Source organism: Schistocerca piceifrons, chromosome 1, assembly GCF_021461385.2.
Source record: "Schistocerca piceifrons isolate TAMUIC-IGC-003096 chromosome 1, iqSchPice1.1, whole genome shotgun sequence".
Taxonomy (NCBI): domain Eukaryota; kingdom Metazoa; phylum Arthropoda; class Insecta; order Orthoptera; family Acrididae; genus Schistocerca; species Schistocerca piceifrons.
The window spans coordinates 368,572,581-368,600,539 of record NC_060138.1 but is presented as its reverse complement, the minus strand read 5'-3'; the positions used below and the strand labels follow the sequence as shown (position 1 = coordinate 368,600,539).

General features: G+C 46.1%; 1 protein-coding gene across 3 annotated transcripts in view; it reads right to left on the bottom strand.

Moving 5' to 3' along the window:
• Positions 1-27,959, bottom strand: part of LOC124786213 (protein similar) — a 740,085-nt gene that overhangs the window by 306,716 nt on the left and 405,410 nt on the right. For all 3 annotated transcript variants that reach the window (XM_047254246.1, XM_047254244.1, XM_047254245.1), the window contains exon 2: positions 15,030-15,217. In XM_047254246.1, the coding sequence (XP_047110202.1) occupies positions 15,030-15,217 (188 nt within the window). The remainder of the gene's footprint in view (positions 1-15,029; positions 15,218-27,959) is intronic.

Genomic DNA, 27,959 nt, shown 5'->3' with positions numbered 1-27,959 from the left:
CAAACAACATGACAATATATTCTTAGTTTTTTTCAGCACCTCAAAAGTTTATTCTGCACCATACTGTCAATATGCAGACTTCTAAACTGTAGAAGTAGTGAAAACTTGTTTAATGCAACAGCATACTAGCCATTTAAATGTGAGGAGTATTAAACATAATAGTATCATTCATTTCCTAACTCATTCACAATGTTACACACTGTCTTTCTCAAAGACATAGTAGCTGCTAACAGCACTGCCCTTGCAATATTAAAAATGAAAGCATTTAAGAGGTTTATTCCTGAAACAAATCCACAGTTATGCATGAAAAGGTAACTGGATGTCAAAAACAGTTGATCTTTCAGCCATTTTGCAAAGTTGGAACAGGAAACCCGTTCATATTATGGTGGACGAGACGAACGGCAATATAGGATGGAACTGAAATACACATGGGATACAAAAGATTTTGTTTGAGGAGCTGAGAAAGTGCTGGGTGGATGAGACAGAGCTGCAGTTGACAAGCTGTAGACAATGGGAGGAGTAAGTGCAGAAGAGTGTACATAGGGTAAGTGAGACATGTAGGCAAAAGGGAAGGGAAGGAGAAGAACACGGACTAGAGAACAACTAGGGCAAAATTAAGAAAATAAAAAGAAATGGCCACAGAAATTCAGAGGAAGAAAATTCAAAGGAAGAGAAGGGGGGAAACTGGAAACAGTAAAACATGGGATAACAAGCAGGAGACAAAGCACAAATAGGTGTGTTGGAGATGCTATATGGAGTGAGTGGACAACAAGAGGATAGACTGAACATTCAAAGACCAACTAGATGAAAGGGGTAATGCACAAGTTGTGGAACAACTTCTTAGCAACGGAGTTCTAATGTGCAAGTAATCTGAGAAGAATCAAGATACCCGTATCAAGTGGTCTTATAATCATTCTGTAATGAAGCACATCAAATCAATGCTGCAATTAGTCTCTCAGCTTCTGTTAACACTTACAAGGGGAGGCCGCCAATTGCGAAATTCAGATTCGATTCATACTGCGCATAATAAAAGCTCATGGCCAGAGGTGTCATGTGGCAAAGCACCAAGATGCACTTCTCAGCCGTTGTCGAGAAAATCGACAGTTAAAAGAAACCGTTGCGGTGAAATACTCTCTACGATTAATAATCTTCTACAGCGTCGTGGCGCAGCGGTAAGCGCTCTGGTTCGTTATCCACAGGTCGCCGGATCGAATCTCGCGCCATGCAGCTTTTTTTTTTTAGTATTTGTTTTTTGTAATTCAAATGTATATATATATATATATATATATATATATATATATATATATATATATATATATATATATATATAATTCCCGGCATTGCAACAATTATGCATATAATAAGTTATTGAAAGTCGTTTGTCGTGGAAAAACTGGCGACTTCGAACATCATTATGTTTTCCGCAAACAAGGTTGTATTTCACAAATGTTATTAATTGTCTTCATAATGTTAACCACGTATAGTTAACGGAAGACGTAGAAACGATATTCCGAAACGAATACGTATAGCGTAAGTCAAACGTTCGAATTAGAATAGAGACCCCACGAACACAAATATGCTGTGGTAGGTATGAAATATAAACTCCGTTACTCGCTCGTTACACTTGAAGGACAGATGTTGAATGGGCCGAAACGAGCCGCCGCATAACAGCGTAGTTGCCTGCTAACTCCGAAGGAAGGTAGATGCGGTCCCTAGCGCAACTTATAACATCATCGAAAATCAGTGCGGACGGGAGAGCTTTGGTACACCCTGTTAAACAAACGTAAAAATGGAGGCGGTACAATTGGAGAGCGATCCGCCTTCACCAACATGCATAAGCAATTCATTAATATTATATATATATTTGAATTACAAAAAACTAATAATAAAAAAATTGCACGGCGCGAGATTCGATCCGGCGACCTTCGGATTACGAACCCGAGTGCTTACCGCTGCGCCACGACGTTGTAGAAGATTATTAATCGTAGAGAGTATTTCACCGCAACGGTTTCTTTTAACTGTCGATTTTCTCGACAACGGCTGAGAAGTGCATCTTGGTGCTTTGCCACATTACACCTCTGGCCATGTGCTTTTATTATGCGCAGTATGAATCGAATCTGAATTTCACCATTGACGGCCTCCCCTTGTTAGTGATGATTTTCAGGTGAGGTATGACCAGTTTAATATTTTTAACCCTGCTGATCTGTTCGAATTTATTTCAGCAGTATACTGGCTGGGGAAATATGAGATCTGTCATAACTGGGCACAAAGTGGAAAATAAATTCCTGACAATTCATTTACGAAAATGCGAATTATTAATCTCTGTATACAGCTGGACACAAGTTTAAATAATAATAATAATAATAATAATAATAATAATAATATCGACAACATAGCACGAATTGACGACTCTCGCTTGACCAACAAAATCTTCCCCATCATCAACGGAACCCGACAATCCAAAATACGAGGGCGGTTCAGAAAGTAACCTCCGATTGGTCACAGTGCGGGTTGTGGGGGCAGTAGCGACGCCATCTGTGCTTTCACGCACTCAATAGGTCAGTCGGCATCAAGCCGTGGTCGAGTGAACGTCGTACCTGCGCTAGTTTAGTTTTTGTGGCAGTTTGAAATGTGTGCTGCAATAGAAAACCCCGCCAAATGTGAAGTGCGTGCTGTCATAAGGTTTTTACAGCCAAAGGATATTCTGCAGCAGCTATTCATCGTGAGCTTTGTGCCTTGTACGGACCAAGAGTTATGAGTGAAGGAGTTGTCCGTGAATGGGTACGTTTATTTAAAAGTGGACGAGAAAACGTTCATGATGTAGAGAGGAGTGGTAGACCATCATTTGTGACTGACGAACTCGTTCAGACAGTTGATGCAAAAGTTCGTGAAAATCGACGTTTCTCAATGTCGAGTTGTCTACTGGTTTTCCACAGATTTCTAAGACTCTCTTGTACGAGATAGTGACAGCAAGATTGGGTTACCGTAAGTTCTGTGCACGATGGGTGCCCAAAATTCTTACCGACCACCACAAAACTCAAAGAATGGCCTCTGCATTAGACTTTCTGTCACGTTATGAGGACGAAGGAGAACAATTGTTAAACAGAATCGTGACCGGTGACGAAACCTGGATTAAGTACGTGAACCCTGAGACAAAAGAACAATCAAAGATGTGGGCACATTCAAATTCGCCTACCAAACCAAGAAAAGCCTCGCAAGATTTTTCTGCCAGAAAACTGATGGCAACGGTGTTTTGGGATGCCAAAGGGGTGTTGTTGGTTGAATTCATGGAACGTGGTACGACCATTAATCAAGACCTGTACTGTGAAACAATAAAAAAGTTACGACGGGCTATACAGAACAAACGCCGTGGTATGCTGACTTCCGGTATCGTTTTTTTGCACGATAACGCCCGTCCTCACTCTGCTCGCAGAACAACGGCCCTTCTTGAGTCCTTCAAGTGGGACGTTATCAACCATCCACCTTACAGCCCAGACCTGGCGCCAAGTGATTATCACCTCTTCATGCATTTGAAGAAATGGCTCGGGTCACAGCGGACGACGAGCTCAAAGATGCGGTCAAGGCTGGCTCCAGGCACAAGCGGGTGATTTTTATGCAGAAGGAATTTCAAAGCTTGTGAAGAGATACGATAAGTGCCTCAATCGCTATGGAGACTATGTAGAAAAATAGTGCAAAGATGTAGTTGTAAGATGTATATATTAAAATATTTTTATTTAACTTGGTGTATTTTTTTAAATCAACCGGAGGTTATTTTCTGAACGGCCCTCGTATGTTGGCTGGTAGAGACAAAAAGTGACCTCACACAAATCGGTATTGATCTCTGGCAACTACACGGATTATACACAGGGAGAAAAACATTACACACGTTTCATACCGAAGAATCCAACAGCAAGAAATTTGAAATTTTAAAAACGCATGCTCGCAAGACAGGCCTGGATAGAGAGGATGAGAAAGTTTTGGGAACATAAGAAAGCCAGTGCTAAGTAATGGCTCCACGTGATCCTTAGCGAGCGAAACGATATGTATATATCCACCACTTCAGCGTAACTTCCGATAATTTATACTTTCGATACAACTGCATAAAGAACACTTGTGGACATGTATGAGCGATGTAATGGTACAGAAATGGGTGAGAGTTTTTAAAGATGACAGAAAAATGTGCATTATGAGGAACGAACTGGAGTCTTCATTCCAGAGAAAATAGACACTTTACGATGAGTTTTTTCCAGTATAAAAAGTGGGCTTTATGCAATTGTTACAGAATGTTTAAATTATCGAAAGTTATGCTCAGGCGGTAGATTTCTATAAAAATGGTATTCAACGTTGGTTGTACAATACGGTAAGTACTTTAATATTCGTGGGAATTAGGTAGAAAATTTAAAGTATAGGATATCATGCAAAAATAAAATTGCCAAGTAAGTCTACTTGTTTTAATTTTATTTCAAAATGGTTCTTACTTAAAAACACGTCTCGTAATATACGTTACACTTCTGTTCGTATCTTAATGTGGGATACTGAAAAAAGATTCCGTTGCAAAGATACAGTATACAAAATTCCAACACAATATTACTATTCATTGGTTACCGTCTGCACCCAAGTAGATGACGTGGGCTTTTCAATGGTGTGTTATATTTTGAAGAAAACCCTTTCCCATAATAAGCCGCGTAGTTACGAAACATTAAACTAATTGCAAAGACAACGTTTCGGGCGATTCTTGAAGTGGTTCCTTCACGACGACAAAATTTATTTAGCTCAGGCGCCCTGAAAAACGCTCCAAAAGTCAATCGAAACGTCAGCTTTGTAATATTTCAGTTTTTCGTAATGAGATGGCCTTTAATATTCAAAATGATTTTATTCAAGCTGGTACTGGCCGTGGAGCCCTACGCTCTTCTGTCTGTTATAGTTTCCACATAAGTTCGTCTAAAGTTTTTTTTTTCTGTGGCACACTGTTAAGACACCAAAAGTATATTCAAGTTTTAGGATATTCTTGAAAATCCTCGTCATTCATCCGCTCCCGGAAAGTGTGTTGTTTTTTTGGTGATTTAAAAATGTCTTCTAACAATACTCTCCATCTTCACGTCCGTTTGTTTACGTACCTACTGTGATCTACTGAAGTTCTCAAAACATGACCGCGGGTGCAGAAATGTCTAATATGTTTTAGAAAATGATTACTGACTACTGATATGTCTTTTTTTCGCAAGAGTACATACTTTTTTAGCATATTGTGTCAAAAGCTCTTTAGTTCTGGTGTACCCATGATCATTTCCTGTTTTTGTCATCTCTCTTGCTGACTGGCCGTGGTGTTGCATTATACTCATGACATTTTTTATTTTCTCTTGTAATATAGTCGATAACAGCAGTGTCATTCGCGAAGTAAGATGACAAACATAGAACTTCCGTGTTGGTTGGTTGCTTGCTGTGGTGGGAGTTCTGGACTATTTTACCGTGTAGATGCTATTACCGTAACTTCCTTGTTCTAGCAGCTGCTATTCCAAATCATAAAGGTAACGACGTCACATATCACATTCTGATCTTTTAGTTCACTGGTGAGTTCAAGCAGAAATCTCGTACGTTTATTTCTTTCTGGTGTTGCTCCTGGTCCTTTGCCTGCATTAATTTGCGGAATCGGAACATCTAAAGTTTGATTGTCGCAAAGCGTCCTTCATTTTATCCTACAGTTTGATGTCAGTATGTTGCTTTCCTTCTCTACATGATTTCCCATCGAATCACAGCATGTGATATTTTACTATGTTCATGGTAAGACTGACGCCCGAAATATATTACGGTCCGTTTTCTTACGCCACAAAAGATTTTTTTGCACACCGTGCTATTCCAGGTGGGTAGCTGCCACTCTATAGCATGATTTCTTGAAGAAATTGCTTGCGTGTTGCTGGCAAAACGATGAGAGAGATCACAATTCTCACTTTTCAAAATTATTACTCACTTGATCCTCACATTCTGAAATCGAACCTTCCGTATCAGAAGCATTCATATAACTTCCATCTCAGCGTCGGTAAGTGTTTGCCATGGTGAAGAACTTACTAAGTTACCACACTACAATAGTCGAGTAATTCACAGAACTTGTTGAGAATGGATGCATTATTATATAAAACTAAATCCTTGAGAACGTATAAACAATTACCTGCTGGGCGAAACTATTTTAATAATCGGAAATTTTATTAGGTCGCGAAAAGTTCTCGAAATTATATACAAAGTCAGTGATTTCCACGAATATATCTCCTTTTATAAAAACATTGTGATACAACATTACAGAGAAAAGTGAGAGTAAGGTCCAAAGAAGAGCGGCAAGATTCGCGACTGGTACATTTAGCCGTGGCGAGAGCGTTACAAATCTCACAGATAGTTTGAAGTGGGACACACTTGCAGAAAGACGACACGCTAAACGAAAGGGGCTGCTCTATTAAAGTCCGAAATCTGATCTTCGCCGAGAATGTAGAGCACATATTATTACCACCAACTTTCAAATCGCGCAATGACCACCATTCAAAGGTAAGGAAATTAGAGCTCGTACTGAGGCGTTCAGACAGTCGTTCCCATGCGCGATCCGCGAGTGGAACGGGGGGGGATATGACTTCGGCGCGAATTGTGCCCTCCGCCACACACCGATTGGTGGCTAGCGGAGTGTATATATATATGTCCACACACCGATTGGTGGCTAGCGGAGTGTATATATATGTAGATGTACACTCAAGGTCACCGTCATTTTGACACTGCACTCCTTCCCCGTATGCGTCTTTTCAGTAGTGCATTCGGCCCTGTCTTCATTTTGATCGGTAACAACGCGCGGCCGCATCGAATTGTGCCCGTCCTTCTCCCGACGTAAATCCCACTGAATACGCGTGGGACGTGTTGCAGCACGTCCACGTACACAAATGACCATCCAGTAGTCGCAACCGCGCTGGCAAAGCAATGGGACGCCCAGCCACAAGAACCATCATTGAGGCCGCCATGGTGGCACACTGCAGGACATGCACTGCCATCCGTGGTGATCGCAGTATTAAGAACCATGTCTCGCTGTTTATAATATCCAGGGGACCATAATAAATCATGGTGACTTCAGTGGTATTATTCTGTTTCAATAAAAGCGTCACTGCTTATTTCTTCACTTACCTTCTGTACTGTACTGTATCAGTTCTCTGTATGTATGGTCCAAGCCGTTACTTGCCAGTGACACATCATGCGAAAGTTACTTTCGTTCTTCAACCAGTGTAGATTACGCGCATTGAATCGGTTTGCAGACAAGACTGTCGAGAGGTGTAGCAGGGTAGATGACCGTCGTCTAGTGGTGATAGCTAGTAAACACCTGACGCTGCAGCTGAGATGAGAAGGCCCTTCGTCGTGGGACCTTGTCTGGTCTTGCGCTCCCTACTGGTGGACAGGTATGAGTTCGTGCACCAGACTGATTTTGCTATTAAGAATAATTTTATCGACTAGTGTGGTCCGTTGCTACTCTATTGCTACATGGACAACTGGAAACGCCTCTCCATACAGTAAATGTCATGTAATATATGTTAATTAGAACTTGAAATTAAGAACAGGAGAATAAATATTCATCTCACGGCAAATGCCGATTACACTCAAGTAAATTCGACTGTTAATTATTATATCTGTGTTTGAACAGGTGGTCAGTCATTGCATAGACATCAGACAAGCCATATATGTATATATCATTTCCGTCAGTGTAATATTTGTCACAATCTCTTCACTACAATCTTTTATATATAAACTCTAGTGTAGAGGTAGAGGTAGAGATTGTGACGATTGGGTTGGGTTGTTTGGGGGCGGAGACCAGACAGCGAGGTCATCGGTCTCATCGGATTAGGGAAGGACGGGGAAGGAAGTCGGCCGTGCCCTTTCAAAGGAACCATCCCGACATTTGCCTGTAGTGATTTAGGGAAATCACGGAAAATCTAAATCAGGATGGCCGGACGCGGGATTGAACCGTCGTTCTCCCCAATGCGAGTCCAGTGTGCTAGCCACTGCGCCACCTCGCTCGGTAGATTGTGATGGATATTACACTGACAGAAAACGGTAGATTGTGATGGATATTACAATGACAGAAAAGAAAGTCTTACACCACAAATATCTCGACCAGGGGTATCAAACAGTTACTCCAATACTTCCATGCGTGCGGGATACGCTGAATAAAATTGCATCCTTATACCGATCCCGTACAGAAAAAAACTATTGCTAAAGATGAAGAATGGTGTGCGGGAACTTTTCACGTGGAAATTGCAACACAGCACGGTCACAGTACGTGCACGCGACTTATCGTCATTTTTCGGACTTTAACGAAGGTCGAATCATTAGCATTAAAGACAGGGCAGCATCATAGGCAAAGGTTCTCCGCGAAGGAAAAAATTACGAGGAAATCGTAGGATGTTCGCCTGGCTGCGATGGCAGATGGATGACAACAGTTGATATCTGGGCAGAGCTTAGTGGCAGTATCGCCATGAATCGTCGGGAATAGATTACTAGAAGCTGGTTTGAGATCTTCCGTTTTCACGTGTGTTTACCGCTGACATCATACCGCAGACAACAGAGGACAGCACGGTGCAGAGCCACAATCATCCGGGACATTGAGTGGCGCACTATTTCTGGCTCTGCAGCAATCGTATTCAGGTACAAGAAGCTCTGCCTAGAGCAATTGAGAAGGCAACAGTGGCAAGATGACGTAATGTGGTGTGAGGTACCGACGACAGAGGATTTGTCGGTACGAGTATTCTGAGAAAGACCGTCTAAACTGTGGTCCTGCTCTGCGATTGGCTGCTGCATTCGGAAGCTGCGCGCCAAAATTATAATCTTCTGTTATTAATACTGGACAAATTAAACAGCGTATTTACTTGCATTTCAAATTAAAGAATTTCTCAATAGCGTGCTACCATTCTATTACTTCACAAGTATTAATAACCAGCAGAACAATAAACAACAGTTACACAAAACGGCAGTCGAAGCACTTCGGTGATCTTCGGATCACGCCTAAATTGGATGGCGGGCGAAGTGGTTCCCTGTAAGATCATAGCTGGTTCGGCTGAATCGGAGGCCAGACATTTTGTCTGCTGCGGTTGGTATCAGTTAAGCCTTTAGTTGCAATTTCTGGTTATTTGGATATGTAGTTGAGAACAGTGTGATAGTAATTACGGAAATACGCAGTTCATTATCTTATCGAAGAATGGAAATTATTTGTGACTCTAAAGTGGAATGTAATTGTACAGTTTCTCGTGTTCTGCTAATAATAAGCGACTGGCATCCCGCATAAACAAACTAATTGGAAATTTAATTATTTCTTAAATGTAAGTTCCTCGATGATGATGATGATGTTTTGGTTTGTGGGGCGCTAACTGCGGTCATAAACGGCTGTAAAAATTCCCAATCTTTGCACAGTCTAGTCTAACCACTTTCACGAATGGTGGTGAAATGATGATGACAACACAAACACCCAGTCCCTGGGCAGAGAAAATCCCCAGCCCAGACGGGAACCGAATACGGGACCTGAACACAGAGGAGGTATGAAGGAGAGATGTTTTTGAGGAAAAGGGTTTATCATAAGCGCATGTACATCTCTCTCTCTCTCTCTCTCTCTCTCTCCCCCTAATTCTCTTACTCAACGTGCCGTAGTGGCATCCCGAGTTGTACAGCGACGAGTCTCGCTTTTGTTTGTGGTGGTCTGAACGATGGCAACGTGTCCGTATACGACCTGGTGAAACATCAGAGGAAGCAGCGATGCTCGGGACCCATATCGCTCCAGTTCTTGGAATCAGTGTGTGCAGAGCTATTGGATAATGATACCAGAACTGATATGGTAAATGTTGACAGGAAGACGGACTCCCACCATATGTATGAATGGTAAATTCTGTAGTTATACCCTTCATGGCCAGGGTACTAAATGGCATATTCCAGCAAGATAATGCAAGACCCACACTGCAAACGCCTTGAGAAATGCACAGATTCTTAAATGACCTGTCTCGTCTACTGAACTGTCACCTGCAGAGCATCTCTGGGACGCGATGGGAAGATTTATACTTTCATCCCAGCCTCTATCCAGGAATCTTAGTGAAACGACGCAACCTGTGTTTCGGGCATGGCAGGAAATTCCTCGAATGATATTCGGAGTCTGTTTACTTCTATACCACAGCCAAGAGTGAATCTTGCAACAGTGGGGGTCACGTCTCATACTGATGTTGCTGATAGACATAAGTTCCGAATGCGATGGAAGTTTAATTATTTCATACCCGTAACGTAATGAACATCTCCAGGAAGTCGGTACTTCATATATGTCATGATATAATACTTTCCATCTGCGTTAAGTGTACATGCGATTGTGTATAACATTGTTTAAAATAATAGGCCAATGCAAAGAAATGACGTTTAACTGCATTTAAGGTTGTAAGAAATTACGTTCTTGGCGTACCAGACACACAACCAGGAACAATGAAGATAGCGCACCAAGAGGGAAGAAAGTTACAAGTATTTCAGGAAAGTACAATGAGTACCAATATGCAAATGATGCAAGTTTGATGCCAATGTGCATGCCCATTGAACTTGCAGTGGCGCTGCAATCGGGCAGGGGATCCTACTTAACCCTTTCGTGTTTGATATGTCCCACTAAAGTAATATGCAGTCTTGTGCATTTGGACGTCTATATCTCATACCTGTCTAGTGCTAGCATCTAGCGAGATGCTTTCGGAACTTGGAGAAAAATACTACGGACCACGGAGGGATATGTAGAAGGCTGTGAGCGATCAAATGAGGCGCCGTGTGGTTTGTAAGTGGCACAGTGCGTTTGTCTCACTATCATCTCCTTTTTAAGAATGTCTGAAGCAACTAACTGTGTTTTCTTATGTATCACATTACTACACACCTCAGCAACGCCGCTGGTTTGTACTTCATTTTTATCTAGTGAGACGTATGTGCCCCAGAGAACTTCACACAATGTAAAAAACATTGGTGTATGATATGTCAAAAGTTATCTTAAAATGTGATGTTGAAAACGTGTGTGAATTGTTTGTGAATGTTTTTCATCGTGAGGACAATAAATGTGTTTTGGTAATAATTTGTTATATTTTTTCCAAAACTGCCTGCCTGATAAAATTATTCAAACATAAAAAAATTATGTCTGAAAATTCTAGGTTCACATGCAAACATGCGTATAGTTAGATTCGTGCAACACATGTGTCCCACTTCACAAAGTTTCAAAATCTGTCAGCTTAAAATTGTTTTGATAGTGAAAGTGTGTTGTTTACCACAAAGGAAGGCAGTGTTTGACCTTTTATTTTTAACAATATATTCAGAATGAATTTTAACCCTGAAACGGCTAAACGGCGTGCACTGGACGGGTCACAAACATGAGTGAAGCCAGTTTGAGAGGGTCCTAATTATCGGCATGAAAACCGCAGGCTGGTCGACACGCCGTGTGGCTCGCCAGGTCGATCGTTCGGACTGTTCAGTCACACAAAGCTGACAGCAGTGGACACGAGGTGGTAGCCAAGTGTGACGTACAGGGGCTGGATTGACCAGGAAGACGCTGAGGCGAGAGGATCGAAGGATCGCGCAGCAAGTGATCAGCGATCCTACTGTGATTCGATCCACAATTCAGGCAGTTGTACGGATGCCAGTTGTTCCACAAACCACTTCCAGACGCCCGGCGGGTGTGCATTTGCAATCCAGGCGCGCTTGCCGGCTACTGCCGTCACAGCCAGACATTGGCGACTCCTTCCGCAGTGGTGCCACGCCAGATCGACGTGGACTGCCACGCAATGGGAAACGTGGTATTAGGGATGAAACCTGATTCGTTTTGGGGATGGATGGTAACCGCTTACGGGTGTGGAGGCAGCCTGTTGAACGGTACAGTTTAACCCACGCTGTCGCGCGCCACAGCCCCCGCACAGCCGGTGCAATGGTCTGGTGGACCATAACTTACGATGGCCGGTCCCCTTTCATTGTGGTTCGTGGAATCTTAACGGACCAGCGTTATGTTGATGACATTCTTCTACCCCACGTGGGACCTTTTCTACATAGTATACGAGGAGTACTTTTCCAGCAAGATAATGGTCGTCCGCAAGACTTCCTATGTCATGTTTCGACTCTTTCATGACTGGCCTGCTCCCTGAACTTGTCCCCTTGGAGCATGTGTGGGTCCAGCTCAAACACCACTCTGTGCATGATTTGGAGGTGTCTGTTCAAGATTTGTGGGCCAGTCTGCCTCAGGACAACATCAGACGTCTGATCAACTCGATGCCGGACCATGTCGAGGCACGTATTGCACCAAAAAGGGGTCCATCGCTTTATTGATGTTGAACTTCATTTGTCTACTTGTACTCACTGTATTTGTTTACTTGTCTTCGTTTTGGGATCAAGTGAATCTCTCACGTGTATCAGTATGTCTAACAAATTTCATTTCGGTCCGATGCTCCCCTGTTGGTGCGCTATTTTCAATGTTCCTGAGTGTATGTTTCTTTTAGAACCAATCACTATGGCCGGCGCTTCAGCCCGGAACCACGTGACTGCTACGGTCGCAGGTTCGAATCCTGCCTCGGGCATGGATGTGTGTGATGTCCTTAGGTTAGTTAGGTTAAAGTAGTTCTAAGTTCTAGGGGACTGATGACCTCAGATGTTAAGTCCAATAGTGCTCAGAGATTTGAACCAATCACTATCATCATCCATGTTGCAAATACATCGCACTGGGGACCAGTGTGCTATGTTCTATGAATCTAACTAAAGGCACATTGTGTGCTGAGTTTGATTCAGTGAATCTTGTGTAAAGACGGTTTCCTAGTGCAACTGCCATACAATAATATTTCGCGTGAACGATTAGTGGGTAGTGTAAGGCCCGTCTTTACGAAATATGCAGGCCATTCATGAAATCTGTTTTAGACGGCATACAATGACTGGCAAAAAAAAGAATGTTGTAACTTGGGTCTCACAAAAAGTGGTATCTACGATAACACTGAAACAACTAGCACACCGAGAGTAGACAGAAGGAAATTTGCAGTAGAAATTGTTGCAGTGATGCCATTCATGAGGTTAAATAAGCTGTTATGGAAACTGTGAAGGCGGTGAAAAGTGACTTGGGTGTTGCAGGTTGGATACCGAGTTGAGTGCCCTCCACTTACGCCAAATCGTAGGCAATGAGGAAAGGCTGATAAATGTGTTTCAAACTGAAATTTTGGTATGGTGTTCTAAGATAATCCAATGTTTGAAAAAGAAAACATGGTGTGATACACATAGATCAGAACAAGTACAAATAATTATTTAATTAACAAACAATGAAACTTTTGATTTTTTAGCAGTGCCACTATTTTTTTGGCGCTACTGAGTAAAATAGCAACGTTACTACGGCTGTTGCAAAAGGGCATGGGAGCTGGCGAGCGCAGAATCGACCAAAACGTTAACGTCAGACGCAGCAACGCCACTGGCGGGTTTCCACATTGCCGGCGGGGCCAGGAGTCAGCAACGCAATAACGACGACACAGCAGAAGGCGGTATCGACAGGCTGGTTACTACACACCCAAGTTAAGAATTTGTTTTGGAGTAACTGGTTGAAAGCGGAGCTTCAGCAAAACAAGCAGACACTGACACATCTAAAGCCAAAGGTATCAAAGTCTGGCAGCACCGTCTACGAGGGGACATCTAAGCTGGTCCACAGGGCGAAAAGGCTATCGTCAGGAGAGCCCCATGGAAGTGTGATAGGAACCGCTTTTATTCTGTATAAACATAAATGACCTGACGAACAGCAGCAATTTATAGCTGTTTGCTGATGACGCTGCGATGTACGGGAAGGCGTGCAGTATGCATTATACAGAATTTCTAGTTGGTATGACAAACGGCAGCTTGCTCTAAAGGTAGAAAAATGTAAATTAATGTGGATGAGTAGGAACTCGCAAGGCACTATTGCGCAAAGTTAGAGAACCAGCATTTCAGGCTGACTGCAGGACAATTCTACTGTCGCCAACGTACTTTTCGAGTAACGATCATGAAGGTAAGACGCGAGAAATTAGAGCTCGTACGCAGGCTTCTAGACAGTCATCCCCCCCCCCCCCCCCCCCCGCTCTTTGCGAATGTCACGCGAGAGGAAATGACTAGTAGTGTGGTACAAGGTACCATGCACAGTACGATGGTCTGGAGAGTACGTATGTAGATGTAGAGGGTTCTGCAAGCAGCCACCACGAGACTTGGCCTCCACCAACTGCGAGCCTACCGTTAGCTGTAAGTTCACCGCTGAAGACTTAGTGCCTTCGATACGGCGGGCCACCTCGGAGCTTCACACGCAACCAGCCTTCTGCCCCGGAAGGCAGTCGCTCGAGACAAGGGCAGTGCAGCCGCACAACCATCTACGCCTGGGCAGGCATACTGATGATGTACACCTCGGCTCGCAAGGGTGTACGCAACTGCTGAGGGATGTCACACTCACCATGAATGAGGGCGGGTGTCCGCGCCCTGCCTCGGGCTACAGAGCCGTGCCTGGGAGGTACACCTTCTGCCGCGGACTCCGCACGTCAGCATTCCTACCCACCCGCTGGACGCCTGCTTGCTTCAGCGCCTCCACACTCGCTGTCTTCAGCGCACATCCAGGAGGTGCTGCCACCGCAGAGTGTCGCTATGAGTCTTGTAGTTAGTTCTCCAATAAAATGTATGACAGTGATGACGTTTCCTTGAGAACCATCGGTCAACACATCGCCTCAACTTAACCCTGGCACTGTAGAGGTCATCCACTCTATGCCTCAATAGATTATTAAGCTTTGGGTGATGATTGTAAAGATATTCACTAGAACCACAAAAGTTAATGACACATCCGCTCAAAGTACACTCTGAAGGCAGAAATAAGTTCGTGAGGCGGCCGTCTATTAGATGTGACTAGATCTACTGCCGTATTTTGTGAATAGTTGGCTGACGTTTTATTTTCTAGACTCCTTTTTTTTTTAAAAAAAAGCAACCAAATTAAGACATACATCTAATTTTTTTCGTTGAAACTCATAAAGAATACATACCAAGGCTGAGCAGGTCCCTAATCTTCAGATACGAGATAGCGAGCCTCATAATAGAGGCTTTGTCAAGTTGCGAAATAGCTGCCTGTGGCAAAGGTAATGCTTGTGCTAAGTTGGTGAAGATTTCAGTCTCACGGCTGCGTCGGCATCGCGCAGCATCTCTGGATTTTTCCTTTCGTTTTTCCGAATTCCTGAAACAGAGAAAAAATTATTAAGTATTGCTTGCATCTCAACAAAAAAGAAGCAAAATACCTTCTTTCGCGCTATTATTTAACTTTATTGTAATCGAAAATCTGTATCAAAAGTTAATGCAAAAAATAGAAACCACACATTTCAGATACGGAGCTAAATCACAATGGACCAATGTTGTTGTGGTCTTCAGTCCAGAGACTGGTTTGATGCAGCTCTCCATGCTACCCTATCCTGTGCAAGCTTCTTCATCTCCCAGTACCTACTGCAACCTACATCCTTCAGAATCTGTTTAGTGTATTCATCTCTTGGTCTCCCTCTGCGATTTTTACCCTCCACGCTGCTCTCCAATACTAAATTGGTGACCCCTTGATGCCTCAGAATATGCCCGACCAACCGATCCCTTCTTCTGTACACTTGTTCATAAATGTCAAATATGTTTTTATTGTAATTAAGATCACAGTGCATCACAGACGGCAGAATATGCACGGCTGTCAATATCAATATCATCATCAATCAGCGTGGTTTTGTGAAACGCTGTGGCACCACCGATGTCGTTCATACCTGCTTTCTCATTAAGAAACACTGTTAGAAAGATCTAATCATCATCACTTTACCCGGAACATGCTTTTGAGCGAGTGCCACGTTATCTATGTGAGCATGAAAAAAATGGAAACGAACGTATGGCATTGTTGGTCGGGAGGCCCCAACCGGGGAAGTTCGGCCGCCAAGTGAAAGTTTTATTTCACTCGACGCCACCGTGGGTGACTTGCGCGCCGGCGATATGATGATGAGGACAACACAACACCCAGTCCCCCAAAAGAGAAAGTCTCCAACGCGGCCGGGAATCGAACCCGGGACCGCATGGGGGGCGTGCACGTTACCACCTAGCTAAGGAGGCAGACGGTGAGCATGAAGACCCGAAGAACTAACTGAATGAGACTGGCTGCTCTAAAACAATCCTGAAAGTCAACTACTATCTGCTTCAAGAGCACCAGGTATCTCTGCTTGTTTCTGTGGGTGCTCATTAGGGACCAACTCTTCACTCCTTTCTGTTCATCATAATAATGGACACGGTGACCAGAGACCTTAAGATATTAACACCTTGAGACACTGTAGTATGCTGATTTTCCACGGGATGCTGCAAACAAGAATAACTTTCAACTACAATCAAACTGAAAAGCAACATACCAGGCACCAGGTCGTGCCAGGTGAAGGCAGAGAGAAAAAAGGGCGGACTCTGCTATATTGCGTGACAAACGTTCACGAGGAAGGAAGACAAAGAAGGTTAGAGCTACTGCCTATTCTACATGCGCAAATGACAATCATACTGAAGTTGCGTGCAGTAATCTATTGTATACAAATAGTATAACCACAGCGTCCAAGACAATGGGTCACAAACTTCCACATCTTTTCTGCTTCTTCACTACAGCAGCAGTGCCAAGCGGCTGTCATGTGCAAGCATCCTGCGAAACGACTGTGTACTGACAATGGAAACTCCAAATCGCAGCACCCCCCCCCCTCCCCCAAACCTCTGTCGTACCAATTTTTTATTATGTTGTTCGTTGAATTCAAATTTGTAGCCATGTCATGATGTAATGCCCGTCTGCAACAGCGAGGTGTAACGAAGGGGTCTATAATGACAGTTGATTCTGCACGACTACTCTGTTAGCAGCCGAAAGGAGGTTGCTTTGGAATGGGAAGTGCAACCGTTTAATGACAAAAATAAACGCAACAATTTCACAATCACACAGTTTCTCTGTGCTCTGTCAAAACATATGATTTTAACGTTTTTGAAGTTGCGTTTCGTTTTGGAAGTTTTGACTCTTCAGTTCCTATGTTGTAGCATATTTCACACCCGTTTATTTGTCGTTTTTATTCCTGTGAGACGTCTGTGTGGTATGATCTCACTATTCATCCTGTTTACTTGTGACGGTAACGTATTCTTACATGACACATATTGTATAACCAATGTATAGGATGACAACTGCCAAGACTACAGAAAGAGAACGAACATTTCAATGACCGGGCGGAAAATTCATAATGTTGCGGGGAAAAAAATGAAAATAAATGGCACAACGAAGTTTTGAACATGGCTCATCAGCTTAAAATTTCAACAACGTGACCACTCAACCACGACGCGGAGGCTGCTTACTTTCGCTCAATATTGCACTTGTTAAGTTTAGGGCGTTAACCCTTTCTTTCTTTCTTTCTTTCTTTTTCTTCGCAGTTCAGTACACCTTCTTCCTGTTCAGCTTTTGATGGACTATCCCCTGAGTCATCTTACCACTGAACTTCAGGGGCGTGCGATGGGGAGTTGCCCTCTGTGAGTACATGGAGTGAAGAAGCACATTTAAAAAGCAAACAGAGATGTATTTCAGAGTTTATTGCGCAGCTATAAATTGTAGTGGCTTCAGTTGTGTCTGGCATACGTTAAGGATTCTCATGGTTTATCAAACACAGAAAAATGGCACAATACAATTAACTGATAATACGACAGTGACAATCGAAAGACAAAAGTAACTGTGTTTTGTATTAAATGTAATTGAACTTGAGTTATCTATAGATTAAGAGACGCACCTAAATAAGAAGACAGCGTCACAGGTGAACCTGATGGGGACTAAATTTTACAGCTAGAAAAATGAGTGCACGATATACGAGCAGACACATTTTGCTATCTGGGAAACAGAATAAACATGTTAGGTACACGCAAGGCACAGAAGCAAGCAAGGCCAAAAGGCCGTTTAGAAGAATAAGTAGCGGCTAATGTCCAAGCACGTAACAATCGTGCACAGTTTCGAATATACCAAAATGAGTCTGAAATTCGCAAAGAAACTCGTGAAACCGACTACAATCAGTGGAAAGCACCAGAAAGTACACGCAAAACACACGGATATACTCTTAATCGGCTCGTTTTGAATTTACAAACGTGAGGTTGCCATGTTTAGTGACTGGAAAATATTGAAGTAACAGCATTAAAAGCAGTAAGTTCTCAGCTTATATCATGCTGTTCTTTTTTGTTCACAGATTGTTTACGCAGTTCAGTGGCATCCTTTCACATTTGTGAGTATAAGCGAACGCCAGCAGTTTATCTAGCTGTTTTAGTAGTGCTATTTATTTTTATGTAAGCGTTTGCGTATTTTCGATCGGTTGTAAGTTCACTTCCTGAGTTCGCTATTACGTTACCTGTGGTTCACACAATAAATGATTTAAGATGGACAGGGACTGCGCCCGTTGTGTACGGATGCAGCGAAAATTGACCGCTGTCTGTAAGCAACTGGAAGCTATGCTGGCCACGGTAGACTAACTTCATGCTGAAACTTCTAGTCTCTTACCTTCCAAACTTCACAGAAGCTCTCCTGCGAACCTTGCGGAACTAGCACTCCTGGAAGAAAGGATATTGCGGAGACATGGCTTAGCCACAGCCTGGGGGATGTTTCCAGAATGAGATTTTCACTCTGCAGCGGAGTGAAAGCAGGAGAGCTTCTGTAAAGTTTGGAAGGTAGGCGACGAGATACTGGCAGAAGTAAAGCTATAAGGACGGGGCGTGAGTCGTGCTCGGGTAGCTCTTGCCCGCGAAAGGCAAAGGTCCCGAGTTCGAGTCTCGGTCCGGCACACAGTTTTAAGCTGCCAGGAAGTTTCATATCAGCGCACACTCCGCTGCAGAGTCAAAATCTCATTCTGGAAACTATCTTCATGCTGTTGCCCTGATGAACGTGGTGTTGGGGAATCTCAGACGAATGCTTCGGCACCTCTGGAACCTACGGTGTCGCCTGGGACCCCTGATGCCGCTGAGTCGTCCGATTCGCATGTCTCTGCCGGTCGACGATTACCTGATGGTGATTGGCGAACAGGGGCAGGATTGCGAATCTCTGCATGGATGGCGAAAAAGGATACAGTCAGCACGGCTGTTCCTTTACGTCTTAGAAACAGGTCTGAGGTATGACCCGCTACTGAAAGTACAAGTGGGCCAGCACGGGATAGCTGGCCTGCTGGGTCTGTGGCCGATCTTCCTGAGAAGTCTGGACAAGTGCAGAGGGTCACTGGGAGCTCCAATGTTAGAAATGTGCGGCAGGTCTGCGGCAGGTCGGGAAAGAAGGCCACTGTCCACTCTGTTTGCCTCCAGTAGGGTCTCGTCCGAGATGTAGAGCAGGCTCTTCCGGCAGCGGTTGAGCGCACTGGGTGCACCCGGCTGCAAAGCGTGGCTCATGTAGTCACGAATGACGCCTGCCGCTTGGATACAGAGGCCACCCTCGGTTCCTATAGGAGGCTAACTAACTTGGAAAGACAGTTAGCCTCACTCGCGGGGTTGAAGAGGAGCTGTCGATTTTCAACATGGTTCCCAGAACCGATCGTGAACCCCTCGTTTGGTGCAGAGTGAAAGGTTTAAACCAGATGTTCCAACAAGCCTGCGGCACGAAAAGATGCAAATTTCTCGACCTCCGCTATCTGGTAGAGAACTGTAGGGTTCCTCTTAATATGGCAGGCGTGCATTTTTATTCCTTTTTATTTTTTATTTTTAACCTGCAGGAGCGTTTGTGGAAAGGTGCCGAAACTAATCTCGTTTGTAAACGTTAACAATGCCCACATATTATTACTAGGGTCAGATAGCTGGTTGAAACCACATGTCAGTAGCTATGTAATTCTACATTGCGACTGGAAAGCATATCGCAAAGATAAAAAATACGATAATGTGAGATTCGTACACACTACGAATGTGAAATAATTTCTGTTAAAGGTCGATCAAACATGGTCACTGGATGCTTTCACAGGCTCCCTGTCTCAGCAGCAACAGTGGCGGAACTGTTGAGAGGAAACTTTGAGATTATTTCGCGTAAATTTCCTTGTCATGTTATAGGTGGAGATATTAACCTACCAGCTATGGACTGGAAGACTCAAGTGATTAGGACGGAGAGTAGGGACAGAGAATGATGTGAAATTGTTCTAAGTTTTTATCCTGAAATTACCTGTAGCACTTATCAGAAAATCGACTTGTGGAGATAAAATTTTAGACCTGCTGGTAGCAGAGCCGAACTTATGGGCTCAGCGTAGAACATGGTATCAGCTATCATAAAGACGTTACGGCATCACCAGGCTGAACAGAAACGTACTAAGATCTTCCTGCTTAGCAAGATCGACAAGAAACAGATATCAGATCACATGAGCGTTCAGCACGAAAACTTCATCTCCAGCACTAACAACGTCAAGTATCAACGGTCAAAGTTCAAGATCACTGTCCTATACGCAAAGTTGGTGGTTCAACACCCATGTTAGAAAACTGCTATCGAAAGTAAAGTTCCGACTACCCACTTGACAGAAAATCCTAAGGAGTTTTGCTCTTATGCCAAATCAGTAAATGGATCGAAGCCATCTGTGCACACATTCTGTGGCCATAATGGCACTGAAACGGAGGATGACACAGACAAAGTCGAAATACTAAAAGTATTTTTCAAAACTGTTTCACAGGGGAAGAGAACACTACAGCGCCTACTTTAAAACGTTGCTCGAACGACAAAATGGCTGATACCGAAATAAGTGACCAAGGGATACAATAGCAATTAAAATCGCTCAACATAATGAAAGCCACTGAACCTTACGGGATACCAACAGTATTCCACATAGAGTACATGAAAGAACTTGCAACTCTTTTAGCAACAGTGTATCGTAGATCTTTGGAGGAGCAAAGTGTTCCGGACGATTGGAAAAAAAAGCGCAGGTCAGTCCCGTTTCCAAGAAGGGACGTCGAAAATACACACAAAACTATAGACCTATATTCCTGGCGGTCACTTGTAGAATTTTGAAACATTTCTGGAGGCCGAAAATCCGTTCCGTAGAAACCAACTTGGATTCCGAAAACCATGATCACGTGAAACCAACTCTCTCTGTTCGTCCACGAGACCCAGAAAGCAGGAAACATAGCGCCTAGTTAGATATCGTGTTCCTTGACTTTCGGAAAGCACTCAATATAGTTCCGCACTGCAGCCTAATGATCAAAATAGGAGCGCACGGAATATCAGGTGTTTCCTGCGACTGGAAGCACCTGATGAAGAAGCCGAGGTACGACGTCGAAATATTGTGTTAGAAAAACGCAGCCCACCGGCAGTATACCAGATTCAACGAGATGTTAGAACACATGTCATTCTTAACGGATAGATGTTTTCAGACACAAAAGTAACTTCGGGCGTGCCCCAGAGGATTGTTAAAGGAACATTACTTTTCACAGCGTACACTCCAAAGAAACAACGCGCCACGAAGGAATTACCCGCATGCGAAGGAAATCGGTATGTGTGGTGTACATGTACAGACAAAAAAATTATTACAATTTCAGAAAAATTGGAAGCTTTATCAAACAGAAAGAGCTTCACAAATTGAGCGAGTCAGTAACGCTGCAATCCATGTCTTACTGTTATGCAAGCAGTTATTCGGCTTGGCACTGATTGATAAAGAGTTGTTAGATGTCCTCCAGGGATATCATGCTAAATTCTGTCCAACTGACCCTTTAGACAGTCAAAATCCCGAGGTGGTTGGAGGGTCCTGCCTATCCGAACGTTTTCACCTGGACAAAGATCCGGCGACCCTACTAGCCAAGGTGGTGTTTGTCAAGCATGAAGGTGAGTAATAGAAACTCCCGCCGTGTGAGAGCGTGTATCATCTTGCTGAAATGTAGGCCCAGGATGGCTTACCATGAAAGGCAACAAAACGGGGCGTAGAACACCGTCGATGTACTGCTATGCTACAAGGGTGCCGCGGATGAGAAGCAAAGGGGTCCTGGTATGATATGAAACGGCACTACAGACCTTCACTCTTGTACGTCGAGCCGTATGACGGGCGACAGTCAGGCTGGTATCCCAACGCTGTCTGGAGCGTCTCCAGGCACATCCTCGCTGGTACTGGGGCGCAGTTCGAAGCAGAACTCATCACTGAAGACAATTGTACTATAGTCAATGTGATTACAGGCCGAACGTGCCCGACATCACAGCAAATGGGCGTGATGGTGCACAGAAGTCAATGGCACCGTGAGCTCAGTCCCCTTTCTGTAAGCCGCGTATTAATGACCCTTGTGGTCACTGAAGCACCAACTGCACATTGGATCGATGATAAAGATGAGTGCGGGGCTCTGGTTGCTTCTCTGATGATTCCTAGTTCCTCGCATTCTCTCATCCCTCTAGGTCGATCGCTTCCTTCTGGGCGCTCTGTTCGGCCATGGTTTGCCCATTCCTGCTAATATCGTCGAATAGTGGTATCGCTCCCATTCAACTGTCGAGTACTCCAACCGGTTTCTTGGAGTCCAAGTACACGTCCCCTCTCAAATGCCGACATCTGCGTGGTTTTTTCCCCGCTCAGTGTGTGTATAAATGATGTAGTAGATGACGTCGGAAGTTTCATGGGACTTCTTGCGGATGATTCCGTTGCACACACAGAAGGTGCGACGTTACAAAACTGCAGCGAAATGCAGGACGACCTGTAGAGGATCGATTCCTAGTGCAGTGAGTGGCAATTGACCTTCAACATAAACAAATGTAAAGTACTGCGAATTTATAAGACAGAAAGACTCTTTATTGTATGATTACATGATTGCGGATCCATCACTGGAAGCAATTACTTTCATAAAATGTATAGGACTATGCATACACAGCTATTTGAAGTGGGTTGAGGACATAAAATTGATTGCAGGTAAGGCAGATGCCAGAATGAGATTCATTGGAAAAATCATCAGCAAATGTAATCCATCAACAAAAGAAGTAGCTCACAAAAAAATATGTGAAATCTTATGGGACTTATCTGCAAAGGTCATCAGTCCCTAAGCTTACACACTACTTCACCTAAATTATCCTAAGGACAAACACACACACCCATGTCCGATGGAGGACTCGAACCTCCGCCAGCTGACAAAACACACGTTCGACCAATACATGACTATTGCTCGTCATTATGGGACCCGTACAAGATAGGATGGTGGTGGTTGTTGGATGTTTAAGGGGGACTAAACAACGAAGGTCATCAGTCCCCCATTCCAAAATCAGGCGAGCCGGAAATCGACGAAGCAGATAAAAACCAAAGGGGGAGGAGACGTCCCCCCAGGCGCTAAAAGCACACAAATCCAGCAACAAACACTACAGACAAGAACAGGACATAGGAACACCAGACAGAAAGAAACAGAAAGAAACAGAAGAAAGGAAGATGGCCGGAGACTGGTTGACTGACCACGAGATCAAAAATGGGAAAGAGTCAACCAGCCCACGGCACACCAGAACAGCAACAGACACAAGGACAATAGACACAGAAAGGGAAAGGCGCAGGACCTCCCTAAATCGAACCATAAAACGGACTACCACGGATAAAATTTAAAACGGTATCAGCCATGGAGGCATCGTCGGATAAAACCAAAGCCAAAGTGCCCGGGAGATTAAAAGATTGCCGGAGTGTGCGCAGTCGAGGACACTCCAGCAAAATGTGGCCGACCGTCAGCCGGGACCCACACCGACACAAGGGGGGATCCTCCTGACGCAACAGATGGCCGTGCGTCAGGTAGGTATGGCCGATGCGCAGCCGACATAGGACTACCGAGTCCCTGCGAGAAGCCCGCAGGGAGGAACGCCACACATCGGTCGTCCCCTTGACAGCCCGTAGTTTATTCGGGGCTGTCATGCCACGCCACTCAGCAGCCCACATCCCAAGTACCTTACGGCGCAACACCAGCTGCTGGTCGCGAACCGTAAGGCCGATATCCAAAGCTGGGGCGTCTATCGCCCCTTTGGCCAGCCTGTCTACACGTTCGTTCCCTGGGATGCCAACATGACCGGGCGTCCAAACCAGGACCACTGAACCACCAGAACGGGCAATGGCGGAAACAGCCTCCTGAATGGAGGACACCAGAGGAGAGGAGGGATAGCAGCGGTCGATGGCCTGAAGGCTGCTCAGGGAGTCACTGCAGATGACAACGGACCTACCTGAGCAGAAACGCATGTGCTCAAGAGCGCGCAAGATGGCCACCAGCTCTGCAGTAAAAATACTGCAGCCAGCCGGCAAGGAGCGTTGCTCAACATGGTCAGAGTGAGCAAAGGCGTAGGCAGTGCGACCATCAACCAGGGAACCATCAGTGTAGACAGTCTCACAGGCCGAAAATGAGGCGAGGAGAGCAAGAAATCGGCGACGGAGGGCCACAGGCGGAACCGAGTCCTTGGGTCCCTGTGCCAAGTCCAGACGGACGGACGGCCGGGACAAACACCAGGGAGGCGTAGGTGCATGGACCCGGAAGGGAGGCGGAAGAGGGAATGAACCCAAGTCCGACAGCAGGGACTGAACTCGGACAGCGACGGAAAGCCCAGACCTAGGTCGCCGTTCGGGCAGATGGAGGACCACGGCAGGGAAAAGCAGGCGACGATTGGGATGGCCTGGCGAGCAATGCACGTGGACAGCATAGTCGGCGAGCAGTCGATGGCGGCGAAACCGCAGCGGGGGAACCCCGGCCTCCACCAGTAAACTATCCACGGGGCTCGTACGAAAAGCGCCAGTTGCAAGCCGGACCCCACAGTGGTGTATGGGGTCTAACAACTTCAACACTGAGGGTGACGCAGACCCATAGGCCAGGCTCCCATAATCAAGCCGGGACTGCACAAGGGCTCTGTACAATTGCAGTAGCGTGCAGCGATCTGCACCCCAAGACGTGTGGCTAAGGCAGCGGAGGGCGTTGAGGTGCCGCCAGCATTTTTGCTTCAGCTGAGTAACATGAGGAACCCATGTGAGCCGGGCATCAAACACGAGTCCCAAGAAGCGGCAAGTGTCCACCACGTCAAGCAGGTGGCCGTCGAGGTAAAGTTCAGGATGAGGGTGGACCGTCCGACGCCTGCAGAAGTGCATAACCCGAGTCTTGGCAGCAGAGAACTGAAAACCATGAGCCAGAGCCCATGATGCTGCCTTGCGAACGGCGACTTGCAACCTGCGTTCGGCGACTCCCGTAGTCGTGGAGCTAAATGAGATGCAGAAGTCGTCGGCATACAAAGAAGGAGACACCGACGACCCCACTGCTGCAGCCAGACCATTAATGGCCACTAGAAATAACGAGACGCTCAACACCGAGCCCTGCGGGACCCCATTTTCCTGTATATAAGAGGAACTAGAGGTGGCACCGACTTGCACCCGGAAAGAGCGGCGCAATAAAAAGCTTTGAAGAAAAGCCGGGAGCCGACCACGAAGACCCCACCCATGCAACGTGGCGAGGATGTGATGCCTCCATGTGGTGTCATACGCCTTCCGCAGATCGAAAAATACAGCAACAAGGTGCTGACGTCGGGCAAAAGCCGTACGGACAGCAGATTCCAGCCGCACCAAATTGTCCACTGCAGACCGGCCCCGACGGAAGCCACCCTGGGATGGAGCGAGGAGACCGCGCGACTCAAGGACCCAACACAAACGCCGCCCCACCATACGTTCGAGCAATTTGCACAAAACGTTGGTGAGGGTAATGGGACGATAGCTGTCCACCGCCAGTGGGTCCGCACCGGGCTTCACGATGGGGACAATAAGACCCTCTCGCCATTGCGACGGGAACACGCCCTCGTTCCAAATGCGGTTAAAGATGGCGAGGATGTGTGTCCGGCAGTCCCTGGAGAGATGCTTCAGCATCTGCGCATGGATGCAGTCCGGTCCTGGTGCTGTATCAGGGCAATCGGCGAGGGCAGCGAGGAGTTCCCTCTCGCTGAAAGGAGCATTGTATGTTTCATAATGACGCGTGTGGAAGGAGAACGGCGTCCGCTCGGCTCGCTCCTTTAGAGAGCGAAAGGCGGGGGGATAGGATGCAGTCGCAGAGCTCTGAGCAAAGTGCGCGGCTAGCCGTTCAGCAATGGCGGCAGCGTCCGTGCAGACAGCGCCGTCCAAGGAGAGCCCAGGGACACCCACAGGGGTCTGGGAGCCATAAATCCGCCGGATACGGGACCACACGTGCGAGGACGAGACACGGGAGCCCAGGGAGGAGACGTACCTCTCCCAGCACTCCTGCTTACGCCGTGCAATAAGTCGACGGGCGAAGGCACGGAGCCTCTTAAAGGCGATGAGGGTCTCCAGAGACGGGTGCCGCCTATGACGCTGGAGAGCCCGCCTACGGTCGCGAATAGCCTCAGCAATCTCCGGCGACCACCAGGGGACAGCCTTCCGCCGAGGGAGGCCAGAGGAACGGGGGATGGTAGCCTCGGCCGCTGAAACGATGGACGTGGTGAAAACACGGACCACCTCGTCAATGTCACCCTGTGGGGGAGACGCAATGGTTACAGCGGAAGTAAAAGCTGGCCAGTCAGCCCTGTGGAAAGCCCAGCGGGGCAAGCGCCCAGAAGAATGACACTGTGGCAGTGACAAATAGATGGGAAAATGGTCACTACCACACAGGTCAGGATGCACCCTCCAGTGGAGGGATGGGACAAGTCCAGGGCTGCAAATAGAGAGATCGATGGCCGAGAACGAGCCATGGGCCACACTGAAATGCGTGGGAGCACCGGTGTTTAAGAGGCTAAGGTCGAGCTGAGCCAACACATGCTCCACGGCCCGACCACGATCATCGGAGACAGTCCCACCCCATAGAGGGTTGTGGGCATTGAAATCGCCCAGCAGCAAAAAAGGTGGCGGCAGTTGTGCTATCAGAGCAGCCAGGACATGCTGCGCGACAGTACCATCAGGTGGAAGGTAAATACTGCAGACGGTGATAGCCTGTGGCGTCCACACCCGAACAGCGACAGCCTCTAAAGCTGTTTGTAGAGGTACAAACTCGCTGTGAAGAGAGTTCAGGACATATATGCAGACGCCACCAGACACCCTTTCGTAAGTTGCCCGGTTCTTAAAATAACCCCGATAGCCACGGAGGGCGGGGGTTCGCATTGCTGGAAACCAAGTTTCCTGCAGAGCAATGCAAAGGAAAGGATGACGGCTGATAAGTTGGCGGAGCTCAGCTAAATGGTGGAAGAAACCGCTGCAGTTCCACTGGAGGATGGTACTGGCCATTGCTGGGAAAGGCGTGACGGGACAGGGAAGGCAGATTACGCCACTGGGTCACCCGCTGCCTCCAAGTGAGCACCTGTGCCAGTGCTTTCCATGGCGTCGGAGGGACTGGCGAGATCGAGGTCCTCAGCGGACGCCAGGATCTCCACCTCGTCCTCAGACGCAGAGCTTGTAGGCAGCGGTGGAATGGGTGCCACCGCAACGTCGGTAGCCTTGGGGAGTTTCTTCTTCTGCTGCTTCGCGCGCTGTGCCTTTGGTGGTTCAGGCTTGGAGGGCGTCACTGGGTCAGTCTCAGGGACAGACGATGATCGTGTGTCCCGACGACCAGGGACTGGCGGTTGTTTGAGCCACTTGCGGCCGTCGGTTTTGGAACCTGTTGGAGCGTGCGAAGGAAGGTCCCCAAGGGACCCCTTCCTTACGAGAGGAGCCGAAGAAGTCTTACGCTTCTCCGGCTGGGAAGGGGGGACTGATGTCCCCGATGGTTGGGGGGGTGTTGCTCCTGAAGTAGATGGAGCAGGAGCAACAGGAGGTTTAGTGCCCCCCACCATCAAGGGGGCAGGTGTGGGACTTCGACTCTGAGAGGTGACCAGAGCGGATGGAAGTGGAGAAGGAGTGACAGTGGCGGCATAAGAAACTGGCATGCGCACCGGATGAAGCCGATCATATTTCCGCTTCGCCTCAGTGTACGTCAGGCGGTCGATAGTCTTTATTTCCATGATCTTCCGCTCCTTCTGCAGGATCGGACAGTCTGGCGAG